The 20,261-nt window shown below is 41.9% G+C and overlaps 1 protein-coding gene and 1 pseudogene across 1 annotated transcript; both read left to right on the forward strand.

Moving 5' to 3' along the window:
- Positions 1-102: 102 nt before the first annotated feature.
- NEFM (neurofilament medium chain) lies at positions 103-5,301 on the forward strand. The gene is made up of 3 exons (XM_039876136.1): positions 103-1,236; positions 1,968-2,092; positions 3,475-5,301. The coding sequence occupies exons 1-3, from the start codon at positions 157-159 to the stop codon at positions 4,805-4,807; spliced, it is 2,538 nt and encodes an 845-aa protein (XP_039732070.1). The 5' UTR covers positions 103-156; the 3' UTR covers positions 4,808-5,301.
- A 3,041-nt stretch (positions 5,302-8,342) lies between these two features.
- Positions 8,343-8,461, forward strand: LOC120613545 (uncharacterized; annotated as a pseudogene).
- The last annotated feature ends 11,800 nt before the right edge of the window (positions 8,462-20,261 follow it).

The following is a 20,261-nucleotide window of genomic DNA, read 5'->3' on the forward strand; positions in this document are numbered from 1 at the left end:
CCCCCCTTCCCCCTGCCGGTGCCCGCAGTCCCCGCCTCCTCGGCCGCCGCCTCCACGGGGCGGGGCCCTAGCCCGGGACCAGCCGCCGCGGCTATAAATGGGCTGCGGCGAGGCCAGCAGAACGCTGTGACAGCCACACGCCCCGAGGCCTCCAAGATGAGCTACACTTTGGACTCGCTGGGCAACCCTTCCGCCTACCGGCGGATAACCGAAACCCGCTCCAGCTTCAGCCGTGTTAGCGGCTCCCCGTCCAGCGGCTTCCGCTCGCAGTCATGGTCTCGAGGCTCGCCCAGCACTGTGTCCTCCTCCTACAAGCGCAGCGCGCTTGGCCCGCGCCTCGCCTACAGCTCGGCGATGCTCAGCTCCGCCGAGAGCAGCCTCGACTTCAGCCAGTCGTCGTCCCTGCTCAATGGGGGCTCCATGCCGGGCGGCGACTACAAGCTGTCCCGCTCCAACGAGAAGGAGCAGCTCCAGGGGTTGAACGACCGCTTCGCGGGCTACATTGAGAAAGTGCACTACCTGGAGCAGCAGAACAAGGAGATCGAAGCGGAGATCCAGGCGCTGCGGCAGAAGCAGGCCTCGCATGCCCAGCTGGGCGACGCATACGACCAAGAGATCCGTGAGCTGCGCGCCACTTTAGAGATGGTGAATCACGAGAAGGCTCAGGTACAGCTGGACTCGGACCACCTGGAGGAAGACATCCACCGGCTCAAAGAGCGCTTCGAGGAGGAGGCACGGCTGCGCGACGACACCGAGGCGGCCATCCGCGCGCTGCGCAAAGACATCGAGGAGGCGTCGTTGGTCAAGGTGGAGCTGGACAAGAAAGTGCAGTCGCTGCAAGATGAGGTGGCCTTCCTGCGGAGCAATCACGAGGAGGAGGTGGCCGACCTGCTGGCCCAGATCCAGGCGTCGCACATTACGGTAGAGCGCAAAGATTACCTGAAGACAGACATCTCGTCGGCGCTGAAGGAGATCCGCTCCCAGCTCGAGTGCCACTCCGACCAGAACATGCACCAGGCGGAAGAGTGGTTTAAGTGCCGCTACGCCAAGCTAACCGAGGCGGCCGAGCAGAACAAGGAGGCCATCCGCTCTGCCAAGGAAGAGATTGCCGAGTACCGGCGTCAGCTGCAGTCCAAGAGCATCGAGCTCGAGTCAGTGCGTGGCACCAAGGAGTCCCTGGAGCGGCAGCTCAGCGACATCGAGGAGCGCCACAACCACGACCTCAGCAGCTACCAGGTAGGAACGGCGGCTGCGCGGCCAGCCTGCGCCAGCGCCAGCGCCGCGCGTCCCCGACACACAGACACGCGCCCCGGCGCGCTCTCCGCCGCGCTCCCTGGTGGCCGCCAGCCAGTCCGCGCGAGTGCGACGCACACCTAAGAGGCGCAAAGCGTCTTCGCCCCTACCCACCACTTCCACACTCCTTCCACCCACCAACCCCAGCTCCTAAGAGCCCTGACTTTTTTTAAATGTGCTTTTTGTCCTCAGGAGTTCTAGGTTTTGCACACTTGCACGTTCAAAGTAGGAAATATACATTCGGGTAGTTGATAAGGTAGCAACTTTAGGATAGCTTCTGCGTGAATGCATGTGTTCTCAGCTTTTCCAGCCGTGATCCGAAGAACTCACAAAATTGGTTTCGGCTCAAAAGGCTCAGATGGGAAGGGCCCAGGTCAGCCCTGGGGTTTCCCCCATCATGTTTGTTTCCTGCTAAGACGTGTTCTAGATCCACTGCGCGCAGTGCAGTGTGTGATGCGCCCAGGAAATATCTTATTGTCTTAATTGATCTTATTTGTTGATTTGAGAATCCTTTAGATTTTGTAAAGGGAGGAGGGGCTGGGAGCACTATCCGGGAAGTTTGCAGAGCGGGAGGGAGTCAGAAGAGGGGAGAAGGGAGCGAGTAGCAAGTGGTTTGCGAAAGAAATTGAGGTTTGGAAGGGTGAGTCTATGGAGATTCTCTGTGTCTGTTTCAGGACACTATCCAGCAGTTGGAAAATGAGCTTCGGGGCACAAAGTGGGAAATGGCTCGTCATTTGCGAGAATACCAGGATCTCCTCAATGTCAAGATGGCTCTGGATATTGAGATCGCTGCGTACAGGTATGCTACTCACTGAGGGCGTGACCGAAATACTAACCGCATTGCGGAGGCTGTTGTGGCAGAACCTTCATCACTTAAGTTAAACCAAGCAGATTTCAGAAGTTTTAATCAGCGCCTGTTTTCCTTTCTTAATTAAAAACAAATTATTCTAAAGAATCGAAAGTGTTTTTACCACTTTTTATACGGCTTTAAAAGAGTAAGCATTAGTTGAAATTGTTTTGAATTACATGGGGTGGGGGAAGAAAAGTGCCAATTAATTTCAACCCTTATGCTTAAACTTTATTTTACTGAAAAGTGTTTTCTGAATGTTTGAAACAAAAACGGAGTTTTAGTATTTAAGATTTCATCTGGTGGTTTCGGCTTTGAAACTTTACAATGTCAAGGACAAACATCAAGACATTCAGTTTCTCTGTTTCTGGCATAGCTTACTATTGCCATCATCTGGCTGAGAAGAGCTATAGATTTGTATATTAGAATATAGATATATTTATTTTTATACTATAGATAGTTTAGATGTATTATATTTTATCATGGACTGTATAATATAGATTGTGTGTAGATATAGATCATGTATAATATATATCTATATATATCTAGATCTTGAGATATAAATCTATAGATATAAATATAAATGCTAATGCAAATAGATTTACATCTATAGATGTAGATCTATAGCCAGAGAGAGAGAGAGAAGAGATTATAGGTCTACTAACTGATGTCACCTTGCTGTTGATTAAGTTCACAGGAGAAAATCATTGACTAAACAGTTTTTCTGCTACCATTAAGGTCATTATAATATTATAATGAAATATTATAATTATTCAGGAAAACTGAATAATTATATCACTGACACTTCATGATTAAAATTGCTGACCAATTTATAACTTGATACACCCATTTAGTACCTAGCTCTAGTATATACATATATAGTCTAAGTTCTGATATATGTTAAATAGTTTTATACGTTTTTTTGAACATTATATTTGCTAAAAATTTTGGTATACATTCTCAAAGTCCAAATGCTCAGGAAGATCATCAGGGTTTGTCGGGGGGCACCAGGAAGATTTTCAACATATCGACGTTGCACCAAATGGACTGCTGCAAGGCAGAGACTTGGTGGCTGGGCCAGATTCGTGGACTCTTGGGCGTGGTTAGTTACAGCAGCAGGTAACTGGCTGGGAGTCCCTCAGAATCTGTGTTACTGACTATGATGCAATATACCAGTGAAATGATAGCTGATATTACACCAGCTTGATGAAATCCTTTATTTATGTGATTTTATTTATTCAAAAGTATCTACTGCATTCCCCATAATGTTAATGAAGCCGAGAAAGCCCAATGAGATTTTAGTCATGTCTTGTCTTCTTTGATTCTCTCCTTAGAAAACTCCTGGAAGGTGAAGAGACCAGATTTAGCACGTTTTCAGGAAGCATCACTGGGCCCCTGTATACACACCGACAGCCCTCAGTCACAATATCCAGTAAGATTCAGAAAACCAAGGTAGAGGCGCCCAAGCTAAAGGTCCAGCACAAATTTGTAGAGGAGATCATAGAGGAAACCAAAGTGGAAGATGAAAAGTCAGAAATGGAAGAGGCCCTGACTGCCATTGCAGAGGAACTAGCAATGAAAGAAGAGCAGAAGGAAAGAGAGGCAGAAGAAAAGGAAGAGGAACAAGAAGCTGAAGAAGAAGTCGTGGTGACTAAAAAGTCTCCAGTGAAAGCTACTGCCCCCGAACTTAAAGAAGAGGAAGAAGAAGATGAAGGCGCTAAATCAGACCAAGCCGAAGAAGGAGGATCCGAGAAGGAAGGTTCTAGTGAAAAAGAGGAAGGTGAGCAGGAAGAAGAAGGAGAGACAGAGGCTGAAGGTGAAGGAGAGGAAGTCGAAGCTAAGGAGGAGAAGAAAACTGAGGAAAAGCGGGAAGAAGTGGCCCCCAAGACGGAGCCCGTGGCAGAAGCCAAGGTGGAAAAGCCGGAGAAAGCCAAGTCCCCCGCGCCCAAATCGCCAGTGGAAGAGGTGAAGCCGAAAGCAGCTGCCGCAGCTGGGAAAGGTGAGCAGAAAGAGGAGGAAGGGAAAGTGGAGGAAGGAAAGAAAGAGCCAGCAAAGGAAGCTCCCAAGGAAGAGAAGGTGGAGAAAAAGGAGGAGAAGCCAAAAGAAGTGCCTGAGAAGAAGAAAGCCACGTCCCCAGTGAAGGAGGAAGTGGTGCAGGAGGTGGTGACCGTCACCAAGTCAGTAAAGGTGAGCGTGGAGAAAGGCACCAAAGAGGAGGAGAAGCCTCAGAAGCCAGAGAAGGAGAAAGCGGAAGAGGAGGGAGGGAGCGGGGAGGAAGGCAGTGATCAAGGTTCAAAGGAATCCATGAAGGAAGACATAGCCATCAACGGGGAGGTGGAAGGGAAGGAGCAAGAGCAGGAGACGAAGGAGAAAGGCAGTGGGGGAGAAGAGGAGAAAGGTGTTGTCACCAACGGGCTAGACTTAAGTCCAGCGGATGAAAAGAAGGGGGGTGACAGAAGTGAGGAAAAAGTAGTGGTGACCAAAAAGATAGAAAAAATCACCAGTGAAGGGGGAGATGGTGCTACCAAATACATCACTAAGTCTGTCACCGTCACTCAAAAGGTCGAAGAGCATGAGGAGTCCTTTGAGGAGAAATTAGTGTCTACTAAAAAGGTAGAGAAGGTCACTTCGCACGCCATAGTAAAGGAAGTCTCCCAGAGCGACTAATAATTTGAGTCCATTGCAAAAAGGTTAAGCCATATGACAATTTCAAAATGCATGTGATTGACAGCTTCAAAACAGAACGGGTTCTCCCATGGGGGCTCCAGACATTGTATTTTCTTTGTGCAATATGAGGGAACTGCATGCAAGCTCAGGATGCTCCCTCCTCAGTCTTTTGGGTTCAAATGCATGATATTGTATATGTACCTGGGGAATTGGCCAATTTACTAAGCTGTTGGAAGGGGGGCACTCAGAGGGGGGATGTCTTGAGATGTATTATGCAAAGAACCAACTGAGCCAAAAATAATAAATGAAACACAGAACTCTCTTAGCCTTAAGAAAGCTGTATATGAATAATTATGTTTACCTCACTGGTGCATTTAAAATGGACTTTTGTTCATGGGAGAACCTCGTTGACATGCACAGTTTGCAGCCTTTCATTGATTGATGTTAAACAGTCACAGCAGTACTTGCTCAATAAAGGTCATATTGGAAACATAGTCGATTGCTTGTTAATGTCATTTTAAAGGGAAATTTCCACTGCCTGACCCTTTCTTTCCCAAGAGTAGATTATTTGGGAGATGATAAGCGACCTGCATTTCTTATCACTATGTCCGTGAGAATGAATCCTGGGAAAACATAATCACCAAAAACTTGTGCAGGTGTCAGAATCTTTACTTAGCATAACCTTCATCTCAAAATTTTCAAATTGTATTTTTGAAATAAAAATAAAAGCTTTAGAGAAAAAGGTAAAATTGGTGGGATGGAAGTCTTCAATCTCCAGGTGTTTCAATTCCAAACCGGAACTCAGAGACCCTCAAGGTGAGAGGGACAATAAAGGAATCATTACTTGGAGTTGGGACACAAAGAACCTAGTGGCATTTATAACAATGTGTCCAGAAGAAGCAGGACTGAACTTTCTAATAGTCCTAACAAAAAATATCCAGTCTCAGTTGCATGGTTCTGGTTTACACACACACACACACACACATCTGTAGCATTGATTCCTGATATGGTTGATGGAGATTTATACTTTTAGTGTTTTATAATTTGGGAAAATAATGTCAAAAATAAATAAAATACTTCGCTTAGAAAAAGAAAAACATTCTCTGATATAAGCACTCTAAATTAAAAAAAAAAATTTTTAAAGGCCTGATCTTGACCAAGGAAATAATACAAATCTCTTCAAAATATCTGTTCTAGACTTTTAAGACCATTAATAATATACTAATTAACACATTTGTTCCAAGTCCATATATTTTTTATCAATAGGATCATTCCAATAATATAATCCTGAATCCTGTTTTTAATGACTTTTCACAACACTCCTATTTTAATTTCTAAATGTCCCCAGGAAGCTCGTTGCTAATGTCAGTCATTTGTAATGCTGTTTCCTAACCCTTAGCCATTTGCCAGTCTTCACACTTTTTGCTACGTCTGCATATCATTTGTACAATTATTTATTTAGATTTTTTCTTTAAACCAACTTATGTTTTATGTTAAAACACTAAATCTTCTGAAGCAATAATATCCATGACACCCAAGGTGAAACAGGATTTTTAAATATAATTAGCAAAAATTTACTCTAGTTTTGTAGAATTAAAAAATAAAATGAATATTGGAAGGATAGAGGATAACTCCTAGGATGAAAGGATAAGCCAAAGAGGCAGGTGATGGGAAAGACCTCTGGGACAGCTCCAGGAACAGAGGCAGCAGGACTCAGCATTCTGTCACAGGCTAACTGAACTCAATACTTTTGCATCATTTCATTGGAAGTTCTGAAAAAGAGCACATATTCCCCTGACACCTGGGCCAGCAAAAGAGAAGGCACTTTGATTGACAGTTCTGCCAAGACTCGTACCAATGATACAGCTGCATTTTCCCAAAGAAAAGTCTGGGGGCTGTTCTCTGAACTGGGAATAGAGGCTGGATCTATATGATAAGCAAGTTGGATTTTTAAATACCTCCTAAGTATATTGCCATTGCTATAAAACTACTCATCTGTGCACTCCTAAAATCATCTCATTTACCAGTGCTGACTCCTGAGTCTACCACAGTTTAGAAACCTTTTTTGTAGCATACGCTGTTTTAAAATGACAGGATCAATCAGCAACCTGAGGCCAGCACTTGTCCCTTCAGCTCCTAACTTTGTTTTCAACCATCTCATTTTGATCCTAAGTGGAAAAGAATATGATAATATTTACTCATATTCCAAAAGACAGGCCACTGTTTCACCCTCTTTAAAAATGACATGGATGGAGGTTATTATATTGAACAAAATAAGTCAGACAGTGAAAGATAAATACCGTATGATTTCACTTATATGCGGAATCTAAGAAACAAAAAGAACAAACTAATCAAAAACAGACTCACAAATACAGAGGACAATCTGGTGACTGCCAGAGGGGAGCGGGTTGTGGGGCTGGGAGAAAGGGGTGAGGGGTTAAAGAAATATAAATTAGTAGTTGATAATTAGTAGTGAATAGGGAGCACGGCATGGGGGATGCAGTCAGCAGTATGTAATGGCTGTGAGTAGAGCCAGAGCGGTGATAGTGTAATTGGAGGATTGCTTCATAAACTATGTAAATGTCTAACCAATGTAATATATATTTAAAACTAATAATAAAATAAAATAAAATGCTTTAAAAAAAGATTCAAGACTAAAAGAGATAAAGGGGGTTTCATGCCACTATATTTAAGGTAACCTCCAGCCTAATGGGCAGGTCTATGGGGTAAGGAGAAAGACCGCACATTGCAGGCAGACTTAAGAAATCAGAAAAACAAACAAACAAAAAAAAAAAACAGCACTAGGACTTGGCTCTAAGATCAGCAGAAAACTACTGACATTTCCTTCAAAGATAGCCACTATAACATCTGAGTCAATCCACAGTTAGGCTCCTCAATTCATTTCTAGTATAACACACATCTGTTTAAGGAATCAGAAACTGCTCTGAAGTGATGAGTGCTCTCATATCTTCAAAGGGGAGCAGTATCCAGACATGGGGAGCCCCTAATATTTTAGTTTACAACGAGCTCTCATTATTTTACTACATACAATACAATATAGGGGAAAGACCACTAGCTGGACCTCGTTTTGAGCCTGTCACTTGCTAAATTGTGACCTTGAGCAAATCCCTCAACTTGAGATCATGTTCCACATTTTTAAAAAATTAAGTAGTGCCACCCAATGCCACTATAAAAGTGGTAAGTGAGCTTACACAAGTGAGAATGTTCTGTATGATGTAAAGCATTATATAAAATTAAATTAATAAATAAAATAATAACAAAAAATAATAATACAACAACATACCTTTGATAAGCTGTATAGACATTTATAAATGTATCATATTGCTTGGTTGAGTCGTTAACTCTAATATTTATTGCAGACCAGGGCCCAGGGATACACTGATCTTTTCTTATGGAATTCCCTAATTCTGTTGTCAATGCCAATTATTACACTACTATTTAAAGAGGAAAATATGAAATTCATATTTCCAAATATGTTCAGGGGTAGGGAGAGACTATATTTAAAAGTAAACATATCTATAGCCATGCCACCCTGAACAAGCCTGATCATATCTGATCTTAGAAGCTAAGCAGGGTCGGGCCTGTTTAGTACTTGAATGGGAGACCACCTACGAAGACCAGGTGCTGTAGGCTTAAAAAACAAAAAATAAGGGATTGTAAGCAGACAAGGTCCTTGCAATCCGTGAGGTCAACCAAAAGTTGCCTCAATAAAAATGAGTTTAAAATTTTTTTTAAAATAAAATAAATGCATATCTCTAAGTGTTTAGGGAATTAGAATATCTTTTTTTCTGACTACAGTTTCTGTTCTAATGACATTAAGCCATTGAAAAAACAGAATTTTTACTTTTCCCTTAGATTGCCTTAGAGGCACTATTTTGTTTTAAGTATTGTAAGAAGTACCAAAGCTAATTAGTTCTCAATTTTCAAACAAGGAAACTGAAGCACAAAATGGTTTTTAAAAAAAACTTCCTCAGGGTCACACAGCTAGTGGATAATGGAGCTGAAATTTGACTCCAATATTCCAGCTCTCAAACACTTGTATGACACTGCCCCTCAAATACATCCATTGTGGAAATCTCAATTTACAAGGAGGGTCTGCTGTGTTTCTTTCTTTCTGTCTGTCTATCTGTCTGCCTGCCTGCCTGCCTACCAGTATATATGTCTGTCTGTATGTATGAATGTATGTATGCATGCATGTATGTATGCATGTATGTATGTATGTATGTATGTATTTCCAAATCAGAAGGAAAAAAGATATCTATGCCATGAATCTCTCATTTAATATGCTTACAAATATCTTCACATGTTACAAATGATACAATACCACTGTTTGCTTCAAGAGAAGATGAAAACATCCAAATACAAAATAAGCAGTTATTCTTTTTTATCACAACAGCTTGCAGTGTACAAAAATGTGGCACTTTTCTCATGGTAACTTTAATATTCAATGGAAAAGGAAAGTTATTTCAAGCTCACTGCCTTCTATTGCCAGTCAGTGCATAAACAATAGTAAAACATTGGGATATTTGTTTCCACAACAAATAGGTTGGCCGTTCCAGTTTGGAGCAAGTTATTTTTTCCTGAGAGTTTATGTAATTCGCCAAAGGGAAAAAGGAGCTATTTTTAATTGAATTATTTTATTGAGTCTACAAAAAAAAACGTCCACTTCCAGGGCTCCTCTATCCTTAGAAGTGTAGAACTTTAGCAAAAGCACCAAATTGAGTTCAAGTCCCAGGTCAATAGATAGTAAAAGTGTGTGTCTTGAGTTCATGATATTATTCCTCTGAGCTTTTGCTATAGACTGAATGTTTGTGTTCCTGAAATTCATATATTTAATCTTAATGCCCAATATGATGGTATTTGGAGGCGGGGCCTTTAGGAGAGGCTTAGATTATGAGAGTGGGGACCTCATGAATGGGATTACTGCCCTTAAAAAAGACGCCCCAGGGAGCTCCCTTGCTCCTTCTACCATGTAAACAGTGAGAGAAGACAGCCATCTATGAACCAGGAAGTGGGCTCTCACCAGACACAGAATCATGGTACTGTGATCTTGGACTTCCAGCCTCCTAAACTGAGAGAAATAAATTTCTGTTGTTTATAAGCCACCTAGTCCATGATATCTTGTGACAGTAGCCCAAACTAAGACAGTTTCCATTCCTTGTCTGTAAAATGAGGGTGCTAACATACTCAAAGGGCTGCCAAGGTCATTAAATGAGATAACATCTGTGAAAGTGTCTAGTAGCTGATCAAAACTATTTGTTGACTGTATTGAATTTTCAATTGGACCAAAGCTATAGGTACAGAATTTGTTTAATTTGAAGGTAAGAAATTAACTGGAACATCAATTTCCTTATACATGTCTTTAATGCAGATTGCAATTACAATGAGTAATTGTAATTGAAGAAATTACACAATACATATGTAGCCATATGCACATACATTTCTTCATCAGTATACACTAATAATATGTTGTATAATACACTGTAATATGCTCATTATTCATATAGAGAATTTGGATGGAAAATAATTGCATTTTTTACTACAATAAACTACAGAAACTATTTGGACAACAAAGAATCCATCTATACAATCCTGGGGCTTAAAAGTTTCTTGATACAAATCACTTGAAACAATAATGAAAATAAGAGAGAAAAACAGTTTTGTGCTAGGCCTACAAAGACAACTTTAAATCCCCAAATCCATATTGATTGCTCTCAACACCACAATGTAAGGCTTTCAGAGTTTTCTTCACCTTTTTATTCGAGGTATTTTGAAGTTATCAAATCATATCTTCAATAAGTCATTAATTTTACGTAATTCTCCTTAAATCATTTCTGTAAATCTAGTTAGCATTCTTCTCTTAGAATAGAGCAGTCGGAGAACAAAAAATTAACAATGGATTAGATCAAAAAGCCCTGTGTGTGTGTGTGTGTGTGTGTGTGTGTGTGTGTGTGTGTGTGTAATATTTAAAGCAAAGATAATTGTTCTAAAGACCTAAGTAGAAAGTTAGACCACTCACCTAGGCCCCCACACTGTAGTCTTGTTTTAGAGGTGTGTTGCGGGGAGTTGGGAGGAGGATGAGGTAAGAAGAGCACAGAATTATGGGTCCAAAAACTTGAGCGATAATATTGTCTCCAGAAGGCAGACACAGGAGATTCCTGATTCTGAATTAAGATCATAGGTTCACAAGTCAGAGGTCAACTGCAAATATCATAGACTCTCACATTTGGCATTCTCACATTCAAAAAAGAGTATGCCATGACAGCTAAACAAGATGCCAATGAAATTAGTCTCCTTGTCTAATTCATTCTCATCTCTGAAAGGAACCTTGGTGACAGGGTAAAATTACCAGTTCACATTCAGATTTCTAAATATCTTCAATTTTAATTGTTTGTAATCTTCCCCAGAAAATCCAGATTGGTTGAAAACACACAGTATATTATACAAAGTGTTTTCTATGCCCTTGGACTTGGGGAACTTGGACCACTGTACAAGTCACAGCATCCCTAAACTTTCAAAGTTTTAACTTGAAAAACTCGAAGATTGAATCCTGAGATAATGTTTTTAAATCTTTCTCAGTTTAGATGTCAAAAATTTACTCATAGCCAGAAAGAATATATCAGCTAAAGGAAACTTTGCACTTAAAGTAGCATATGCTAATATTTGAAGGAATAGTTAAAAGTTATTAACTTATATCCATGTAAATATATAATATGTGAATATTTCAAAAAAAAGAGGAAGCTGAACATGCTTTTCTCATCACAATAATAACAGTTGTTCAGTTTACTGCGTACCAGGCACTTTACCTTTGATCCTCAGAATAAGTACGTGTGCAAGAATTATTTTTATTGCCGTTTTTTACAGAAGTTTAAGCATAAGGATTAGAACTTAGACCTTTCTTTTATTGGACCCATACCTTTTCCACTATATACTTTTACAGAAAAGATAGCAAATGTATCCTGTATGTGTTCACCTCTGGAATGAACCTTTTATCTGTTGGGCCTGGCACGGCCTAAGCAGTTCCCATTATCCATTTTTTAGTTTATGGAGGAATTAACTGACCTTCCAAGAGTTACCTTAAAACTCATTGCTATGTAAGTGGAAAAATACATCACATTCAACATCAGTTCCCTGAGTTATGGTCTACGTTCCATCATCCTGTGCCTGAAATATGACTTTATTTTGTGGAATCTTTACCAAATAAAGTACGTTAAGATTCTAACTGATGTATGAGACTCTTCATGTCTCTACTTTTCCATTTCTCAGACTCTTAAGAAGACAATGAGAAAATAAGTGAACGTTTCTTCTACTAGTTAGTCACCTATAATACGTAATTCTTTGGTACTCTTCAGTTCTCTTCGGTACAGCAATATGTATCCGTCTATCATCTTTGACCAACAATTTGCTCCCTGGTAATAACAACAAGGAAGGAATTTCAATTGGGTTAAAGTGTTAAGTATCAAGTGAAGTTATTAGACAGGTTCAAACAGTTCTAAATAAGCATGCTTTGAATGTAACATGTTAGAAAATTGGAGAAATTTGGGTATGTCACTTCCACATCCCACTCACTGTTATCTGTTACTATCATAGCTTGAGATGAAATTTCTTTTGCTGGATGTTATTGCCCAGCTTAATAATCACCATGCCTCTATGAAAACAGTTATCTACGTCTACCCACTGAATTCACTCCTTTGGCATTTAGAATGAGCATTAAAAATGAAACAAAACATTTGGAGAGCTGATGTCTGTCCATCTCTATTCTTAATCAGCCACCCATGAAATAGCCACCAATGTTTCTAAAGTTATCACTTTCTCATTGGCAATTAGAAAACTAACTTGCCTCATATTCCTTGTGAGGAATTTGCTTTTAGTTCTCAGAAAGACACATCGATCTCAATAACCTCATTAAGAGATACAAAAAATGAGGCCCAGAAAAGAAAAGTGAAAGATTTTCCAAGGATCTACCTCCTCCTTGAATTTGGTAGAAGAAGTGAACTCTCACTGGAGAGAAAATATTTTTCGAAGAATAAGATCAGTTAATGACATTGAAGATCGGACCTTACCCACATTAACACACTCTGAAACCTTGAAACTCCTTTCCATTTCCATCCCTTACAGTGGCACTGGTCAGACAGAGCCTTGGTTTCATATTATTTACTGGACTCTTTCCCCCCAAACCTCTGCAGACAACCACAACAACCTAGGAAGTACACCACAGCTTTTAAAAACAGAGATTTTGGCGTCTCCTCAGGTCCTGATTTGAATCTCAGTTCCAAACTTTTTAGCTGAGTTATTAGGTTAGGGGCCAGTCAGGAGAAAAGAAAAATAAAATCATTCTAGAGGTTTCAAACAGAATGGAATTTGATGGAGGGAAATCTTACACAAAGTTCGGGGAAAGCTGAGGAGTCAAAAGGAGTGCCCGACTGAGTGTTTACGCCCCAAAAGATAGAAAGGCAGAAGATATGCTAAGGAAGAGCCATACCAGAGAGAGCTGGTCACGTGATGCTGGTCATGTGAGTCTTTATGGCACAGCCCAGAATTGAAACACCTAAAAATCTTGTATTTCTCTACAGTGTAGAAAGTAGCTTCGGATGCAACATCCCGCTTAAGTCTCATAATGTGTAGGAGAGATACTGTGATTTCTTTTTTTCAATTTGCAGAAACAGAAGCTCAGAGAAGTGACTTCTCCACATGAGAGGAAAGGCATGCATTCCTAGGACTTTTTTAAAAAAGAAAAGATATTTAATATTTAAATTCTAAGTGTGACGAATATTCATTGTAGAATATTGGCATTGTAGAATGTTCACTAATATTTTTACCATCTCAGATAATTATTATATTTCACCATATTTCCAACTTTTTCTATGCACAAATTTAGTATGGCTATGATCATTCTGAAAATATTACTTAGTAATTCACGTGTTCAGTAACAATATATTATAAATGTTTTCGCATTTTATTTCAAATTCATCACCATGACTAGGTGTAACATGGACACTTGGGATTTTTCATACCCCACCCTCCCGCAAACAGTTCCTGCCATCTAGAGTTACTGTAATTGATTTAGTTCAGTTGATTCGATAGCTTTGAAACCATATAACTATAGCTCCGAACTATTTAGATTATGAAAATAAACATATTGGGTTGACACAAATCTATTATTATTAAATTTTATTATTATTATTATCATTATTATTATAATACTTTGCCCTTTCTCAAAGACCAAGCTATCAAAGCATAATCAACAGATGCTTATTGAACATCCAGCTCATGCAGGAGACATGTCAGCTATAGGAGTGAGTGAGCTGATATTTGATTCTTCCCACTTAAATCTGAGTCAGCATAAGCAATCTGTGGTTGAGGTTGTTTTTGGTTTAAAAATTGGCATTAGGCAAAATAAATATCAGCAGCAAAGGTCATCACGTAGGCGAGATAGGTTTGAGAAAATAATTCAAAATAGAAAGCAATTCAAGTTTGGTGAGAAAGCACGACCTTACTAATAGTCAAAAGGTGCACTCATCCCTTGAGTGCCCTCGGGCACATCCCTTCACAGATTCTCAGAATCCTGAGGCTGGAAGGGACATTATTATCATCATAGTTATGTTTGCTATACATTTACTAATTGTCAGTAACCAGGTTAATGCTTTACATGGATTATCATGTTTAATTTCATTGTCATAACCACCCTATGAAATACAAAGTATAAAATCCCTCCTAAGAGATAAGAAAACTGAGGTTAGAGGAAGTTAAGTCAATTATCCAATGTCCCAGAACCAGTAAGCATCAGAGAAAAGAATCAAACCAGTGTTTTCTGACACATGCTCTTGACCCTACACTATAATGCTTTCCTTAAAGGACATCCAGTTTGATCCAAATCCTAAGATCCTTAAGTCCATTTTATGACAATCTGCCAGTAATAGGAAACTTCCAGTGATGGAGCCTTCCATATTTGAACAGCTCTTTAACTCACTAACTCCTTCATTCATTCATTCATTCAACAAGCGTTTGTAAACACAAATGTTTTACGGGACAGCCCCTGGGAGTGTAGCAGTGAAGAAACTTAGTCCCTGCCTTTGTGGAGGGGAAAAAAAAAGAAAAAAGAAAAATATAAAGGATTAAAAAGATGATAACTGTTTTAGAGAAAAATAATGTAGGGTAAGGAGATTAGAAAGTGCCGGATAGGAAGAAAAAAGTTTGTTATTTCATATAGGGTAAAGAAGCCTTCTCTAATAAATATATGAGGTATTTATGAGACATATATGCAGGTATCTATGAGAGATATGCTGATATATATATGAGAGAATCCATTCCAGGCAGAAAGAACAGCAAGTGCAAAAGCTCTAAGGCAAAATCCTGTTTGACATGTTTGTGGAATAACAAGTCCAGGGTATTGGGAACAGAATGGGCAAGAGGGAGGCAGGGGTCAGGGAGAGGTGAAACCTGATTGAGAAAGCCTTTGTAGGCTACAGTAAGTGCAAAGCTTGGGAAGGTTTTGAGCAAAAAAAAAAAGCGACGCAGGTATATTTAGAAAGAATTACTCTGGCCACTATGTTAAGTACTGACTGGGGGACAGAAGCAGTTGAGGACAAAAGAGCCAGTTAGGAAGCTATTACAACAATCTAGGCAAGAGATTTGGATGCCTGGAATCCAAAAGGCAGCATTGATGATGGTGAGAAGTGCTAGATTATTGGGCATATTTTAAAAATAAAGACCATGAGATTTCCTGCTAGAGAATTGAAAAGAGTGGGAGGAAAGAAATTGATGGTGACTCCAGAGAGTTTGGCCGGGGAACCGAGAAGGATGGAGTTTCCATCTATTGATACGAGAACAACCGGGGGAAATGTTAGAAAGGGCAGGTTTAAGGAAGAGATAAGAAAACTGACTGCCCATGAGACAGGAAAGTGGAGGTGGCATCGCAAGGAAAACCAACTGCCATAAACTCCATGCTCTTATTTCACCTATAAAATGTGTGGGTTGCACGTTCTCCTAGCTCTCAGCATTGTGAGAAAAGGTGAAAGTTCTTTCAAGAGTAAAACACATTGGCAAATTGTTATAATCATTAAAATTACAATATCAACTGTGAAGAATGAAAGGAATGCACAGATGGGGAATTTGTTCCCATATGGATAGTAGGATGGGGACAGAGGAGAAAACAAGCCTGATCACATAGATGTAAAATGGACGTGTTGGCTTTAACAGTGTTATGTGGCTTGGAGCTGACGACACGCTTGGGCTGCCTACAATCTCCACAAAATCATTCCAGTCTTTCAAAGCAATTTTCTTATTCTGATGCTTCACAATCAAGTAATTCCTGGCCAGAAAGATCTGCTTTTATTCCTCAGGAGTCATGATCAGTAATTTGATTGCTCTAAAAGGAAATGGCTGGCTTTATTTCACGCTCCTTTAGCCTCATGCTTCAAATCTATGTCCCACATGCATGTCTTGGGAGAAGGGGACTGACAGCAGACAGATCTCCAGACTCCATGTTGCTAGAGTGACAGCTCGACCTACCCAGACAACAGTGGTGCGTGGCCATCACCAGCTTGCTCTCCACGCTGGAATGCTGGCTTCCTTTCTTCTAGGGGAAAATCAACAAAATGAATTCTCGGTAAAGCCTGATTTACTCAACTATTTCACTGGATTGAAAACTAGGCAGTGAAGTTCAGCTTGCTTATTTCAAAGGCAAGTATCTTTTAAGAGGAAGAAAAATTCAATCAGTTTCTCGAATTGTGCATTTTTTTACATGAATAAGTTAGCATCGATCTGAAGATCAAAACAAGACAGATGAGATTCATAATACTTGGAGCTTGCCTGATGTATACACTTCCTTCCAAGGTAATAAGGGACCCCTGGTAGAACCATTTCATGTATTAGCTATTAAATCATCAGCAATAAAGCTGAAAATTCCAGAAAGAAGAAGACAAGGAGAGAGGGAAAGAAAATTCTATGTTCAATGGCACTGATCTGTCCGCTGTTGTACCAATGTTGCTGTAACATCGCAAGACTATTTTTCACAAAACTCCACAGACTCTTAAAATCTGGGTCATCAAAAAAAGAGCACGAATGATAATATTTCTTCTGAGGAGGCAGTGCTGTATCGTGTGGGGAAAATGCACTGGAATCTTAGAATCTAGTTCCAGCTCTGCTGTAATCAATTACATCATGTTTGGCAAGTCCCCTCTGAATCCCAGTTTTTTTCCTACGTAAAATAAGAAATGACTTCTTAGGTAGCTTCTCACTTTGGAATTCTATCATCCTATGATATTTTGCATCCATAGAGATCTTTTTATCAGGGCTTCCAGTACCAAAGAGGAGAACTTCAAGACACTAGCATAATGTGTATCTCAAGCATTGACCTACAGACGCATATCTGACTGCCGCCTCAAACATATCATGACAAACCTACCCTTGATGTTGCCCCTGCTCCAAAACCTGCTGCATTTTCAATCTTCCCCCATTTGGTTAAATAAAAACTGCATTCTCCCCATTTCTCCCATTGAAAACTGTGGAGTCATCCTGGACTCCACTCATTCTCTCGCATTCAGTCTTCCAGCAAATTCCATCAGCTCTACCTTCAAAATATATTCAGAATTGTACTGCGACCCACCACACACAGCACCAACACTCAAGAACAAATCGCCATCACTACCCACCTACCTTATGTCAACAAGCTCCACATGTACCCCCTTCAGTTTCTTCAACACAACAGCCAGAGTGATTCTTTACAGCCCAAGCCGCACGTGTCACCGCTTAGCTGAAAGCCCTGCAAACTTCTTCCGTCAACCACAAAGCAAAACCGAAAGTCCTCACGTGGTCTGCAAGCAAGACCCCCGCCGCATCTACCCACCACCTCTCCGACCTCATCTCCCACCACTTTCCACCTGGTCCTCTTCATTCTGGTCACATCAGCCTCTTTATGCACCGAATATGCCCCTACCCCAGGGCCCCACACTGGTCATTGGCCATTGGGTGCGTGGCTTCCCCCCTCACTATTTCAGGTCTCTGCCCACATGCCACCTGAACAGAGAAACCTTCCCCAACCAACCAATGATAAAATTGCACCCTCCTGTCAAACTCTATCCCTACTTCATTTTTCATTATAACCCATATCACCTGATATAGCATATACAATAGTTTTAAAAAATAATAATCATTTACTTCTATGAACACAGGACATTTTTTATTGTAAATGCTGCATCTCCAGGGCCTAAGGAGAACATCTTGCCCATAATAAGTACTTAGAAAGTATTTGCTTAATGAATGACTGAATGAATGAGTGGTTTAAACTTCCTGGAATCCTTACTAGCAGATGCAGCCTACAATGAGCTCTAATCCTGGCATCTTGCTCCAGGACAAAGACTGGCCCAGCTTCCCCTTGGGCCTCCCATGCACCAGGGCTGCTGACTCTCCCTGGGGCAGATATGGGGTCCAGAGAAATTTTTAGTGCCTGTTTTCTAATCACCTCCGCCCCATCCTGGGGAGAGGGTGAGAGAATATTAAACTGGTACTTTTCTTTGGGTTCCCCCATATGAGTTTACATCTCTCTGCCAGAATGGCCTGGGCAGTCTCAATGGGTCAAGAGGAGGGAGGCCACAAAACATCACCAAGGGAGGTGCCAAATGGCCTTACCTCAGCAGGCCTCCAAACGGAAGTGAGGGCTGGCCTTCAAGATTCTGCACAAGCTCCTGCGCCTAAACTCTCTAAGATAGTGAATGGATGTTGAGAATTCTGGGACTTGTGATGAATCTCTTGCCCTTGGCTAGTCCTTAGTTTATAACAAAGGAAGAACAATGAGCCTCTCTCCTTGCCTCCCTTTAATGAGGACAATTGGCTACTACCCTCCCTGTGTCCCCTCTCCATACCCACGTGTGGGAGTGAGCTGCTGATCTGAACTTGTCCTTTTCTTTCTAGGGCTTCTCACCGTTAATGTGTACCTGAGTCACCTGAGTTCGAGTTAAAATACAGATCTAGTTCAGTAGGTCTGGGGTGGGGCCAAGATTCTGCATTTGGAACTGAGCGCTCAAGTGATGCACCTACAGCTGATCCGCTCCATAAGGAATCTGAAGGAGGCCGCTGCAGGCTTGCCTGGTGCTGCACTGCCCTCTCCCTGTCCCCTCTCCCTAGCTGCCACCCACGCCGGAGCATCGCCACAGCCTGAGTCGGTTTCTTTGCTTTAAAATCGTATTCCAGGACGCCTGAGCTCCAGGCCAGGCCTCATGTGGGATGCCTAGAGTGACTGCGGGTGCCCCTTATTCCAGTTCCAGCTGGGCTCCCACGGCCGCCCCCGCCCTGGTTAAGAAGTCTCTCGGCTTGCAGAAAAAGACCAGCGGGAGTTGCGCCAAGACGGCCCTCCCCCGCGCGGGTGACTAGATCCCGGAGCCGCGCGCCGCTCTTCTGGCGGGACGCCGTGCCACGCCCAACCAGCGACCGCATAGGCGCAGTTCTTGAGAGGGGCGACCAAGAGAAAGATCTAGACAAATGAGGATTCCGGGCTCCTCCTCTCTTTCCGTCTGCGCTCTATCCCCAAATGACTGGTCTTCCGGGTGCAAATGTGTGTTACTCCATCTGCTCTCAAATATTTTAAGTCTTGGAACTTGACCCTTTTACGGGCTGGGGGTGGGGGGTGGAGGAGTCTTAGCCACAGAATTTTCAGCGGTAGCATCCTGCGCTACGCAGAAATCGCTTTGCAGACCTCTGGCGGGTGGGGGAGGGGTTCTTCCAGAGAGCATCCTTGGGCTCTGCCTACCTACTGCGCTGATAGAAACAGCTTTTTAAGTCCTGTCCACTCACCCACCCACCCACCCCCATGCTTTCTGTCTCTCCTTGTCCGATGGAAAGAAAAAAAGATAGAGGAAAGAAGACAGCTGTGGCCATCTACGACGTGACAGTGGGGTGTCGCCGAGGCAGAACTGAAGGTGCAGAAACCCAAGGTGCTGCTGACAGTGGAAACGCTACTGTAGGGAGGGGAAAGTGACATTAGGTCTTCCTGGAGCATTTTGAGTTTTCAAAGACTTTCATCTCATCTCTTTGGAGTCTCACAGGTTTGGGACATTCGTCGTTTAAGTTATTAAAAAAGAGATATTAGAATGTTATGTCTTTCCAGTGTAATCCTAAAACACCATTGAATGTGCTCAGTCCTGTCTAGAAACACACCCCAGCTCTTCACAGAGGGGACTGCGGTGTCCTCAGTCACGTGTCCCTGCCCAGGAAGAAATGGGGCGCTGGTCCTGCCTCCCTTTCTCCTTCCAGCTGCACCACGGGGGGCGGGCGGGGGGGGAGGGGGGGGAAGGGGGGACTCGAGAGAGATCTAGCTGTGAGGAGAGTTGGTCCTAAGAAGCCGAGAAAGATGCCTTAATCTACAAAGAGACCTTCATCTTCTCAGGAAATATGCTCTGCCAGTGGTTGAAAGGAAGCACTTTTCTACTCTTTTTCC

This window comes from Pteropus medius, unplaced genomic scaffold (genome assembly GCF_902729225.1).
Source record: "Pteropus medius unplaced genomic scaffold, Ma_sr-lr_union100, whole genome shotgun sequence".
In the NCBI taxonomy this organism is placed as follows: domain Eukaryota; kingdom Metazoa; phylum Chordata; class Mammalia; order Chiroptera; family Pteropodidae; genus Pteropus; species Pteropus medius.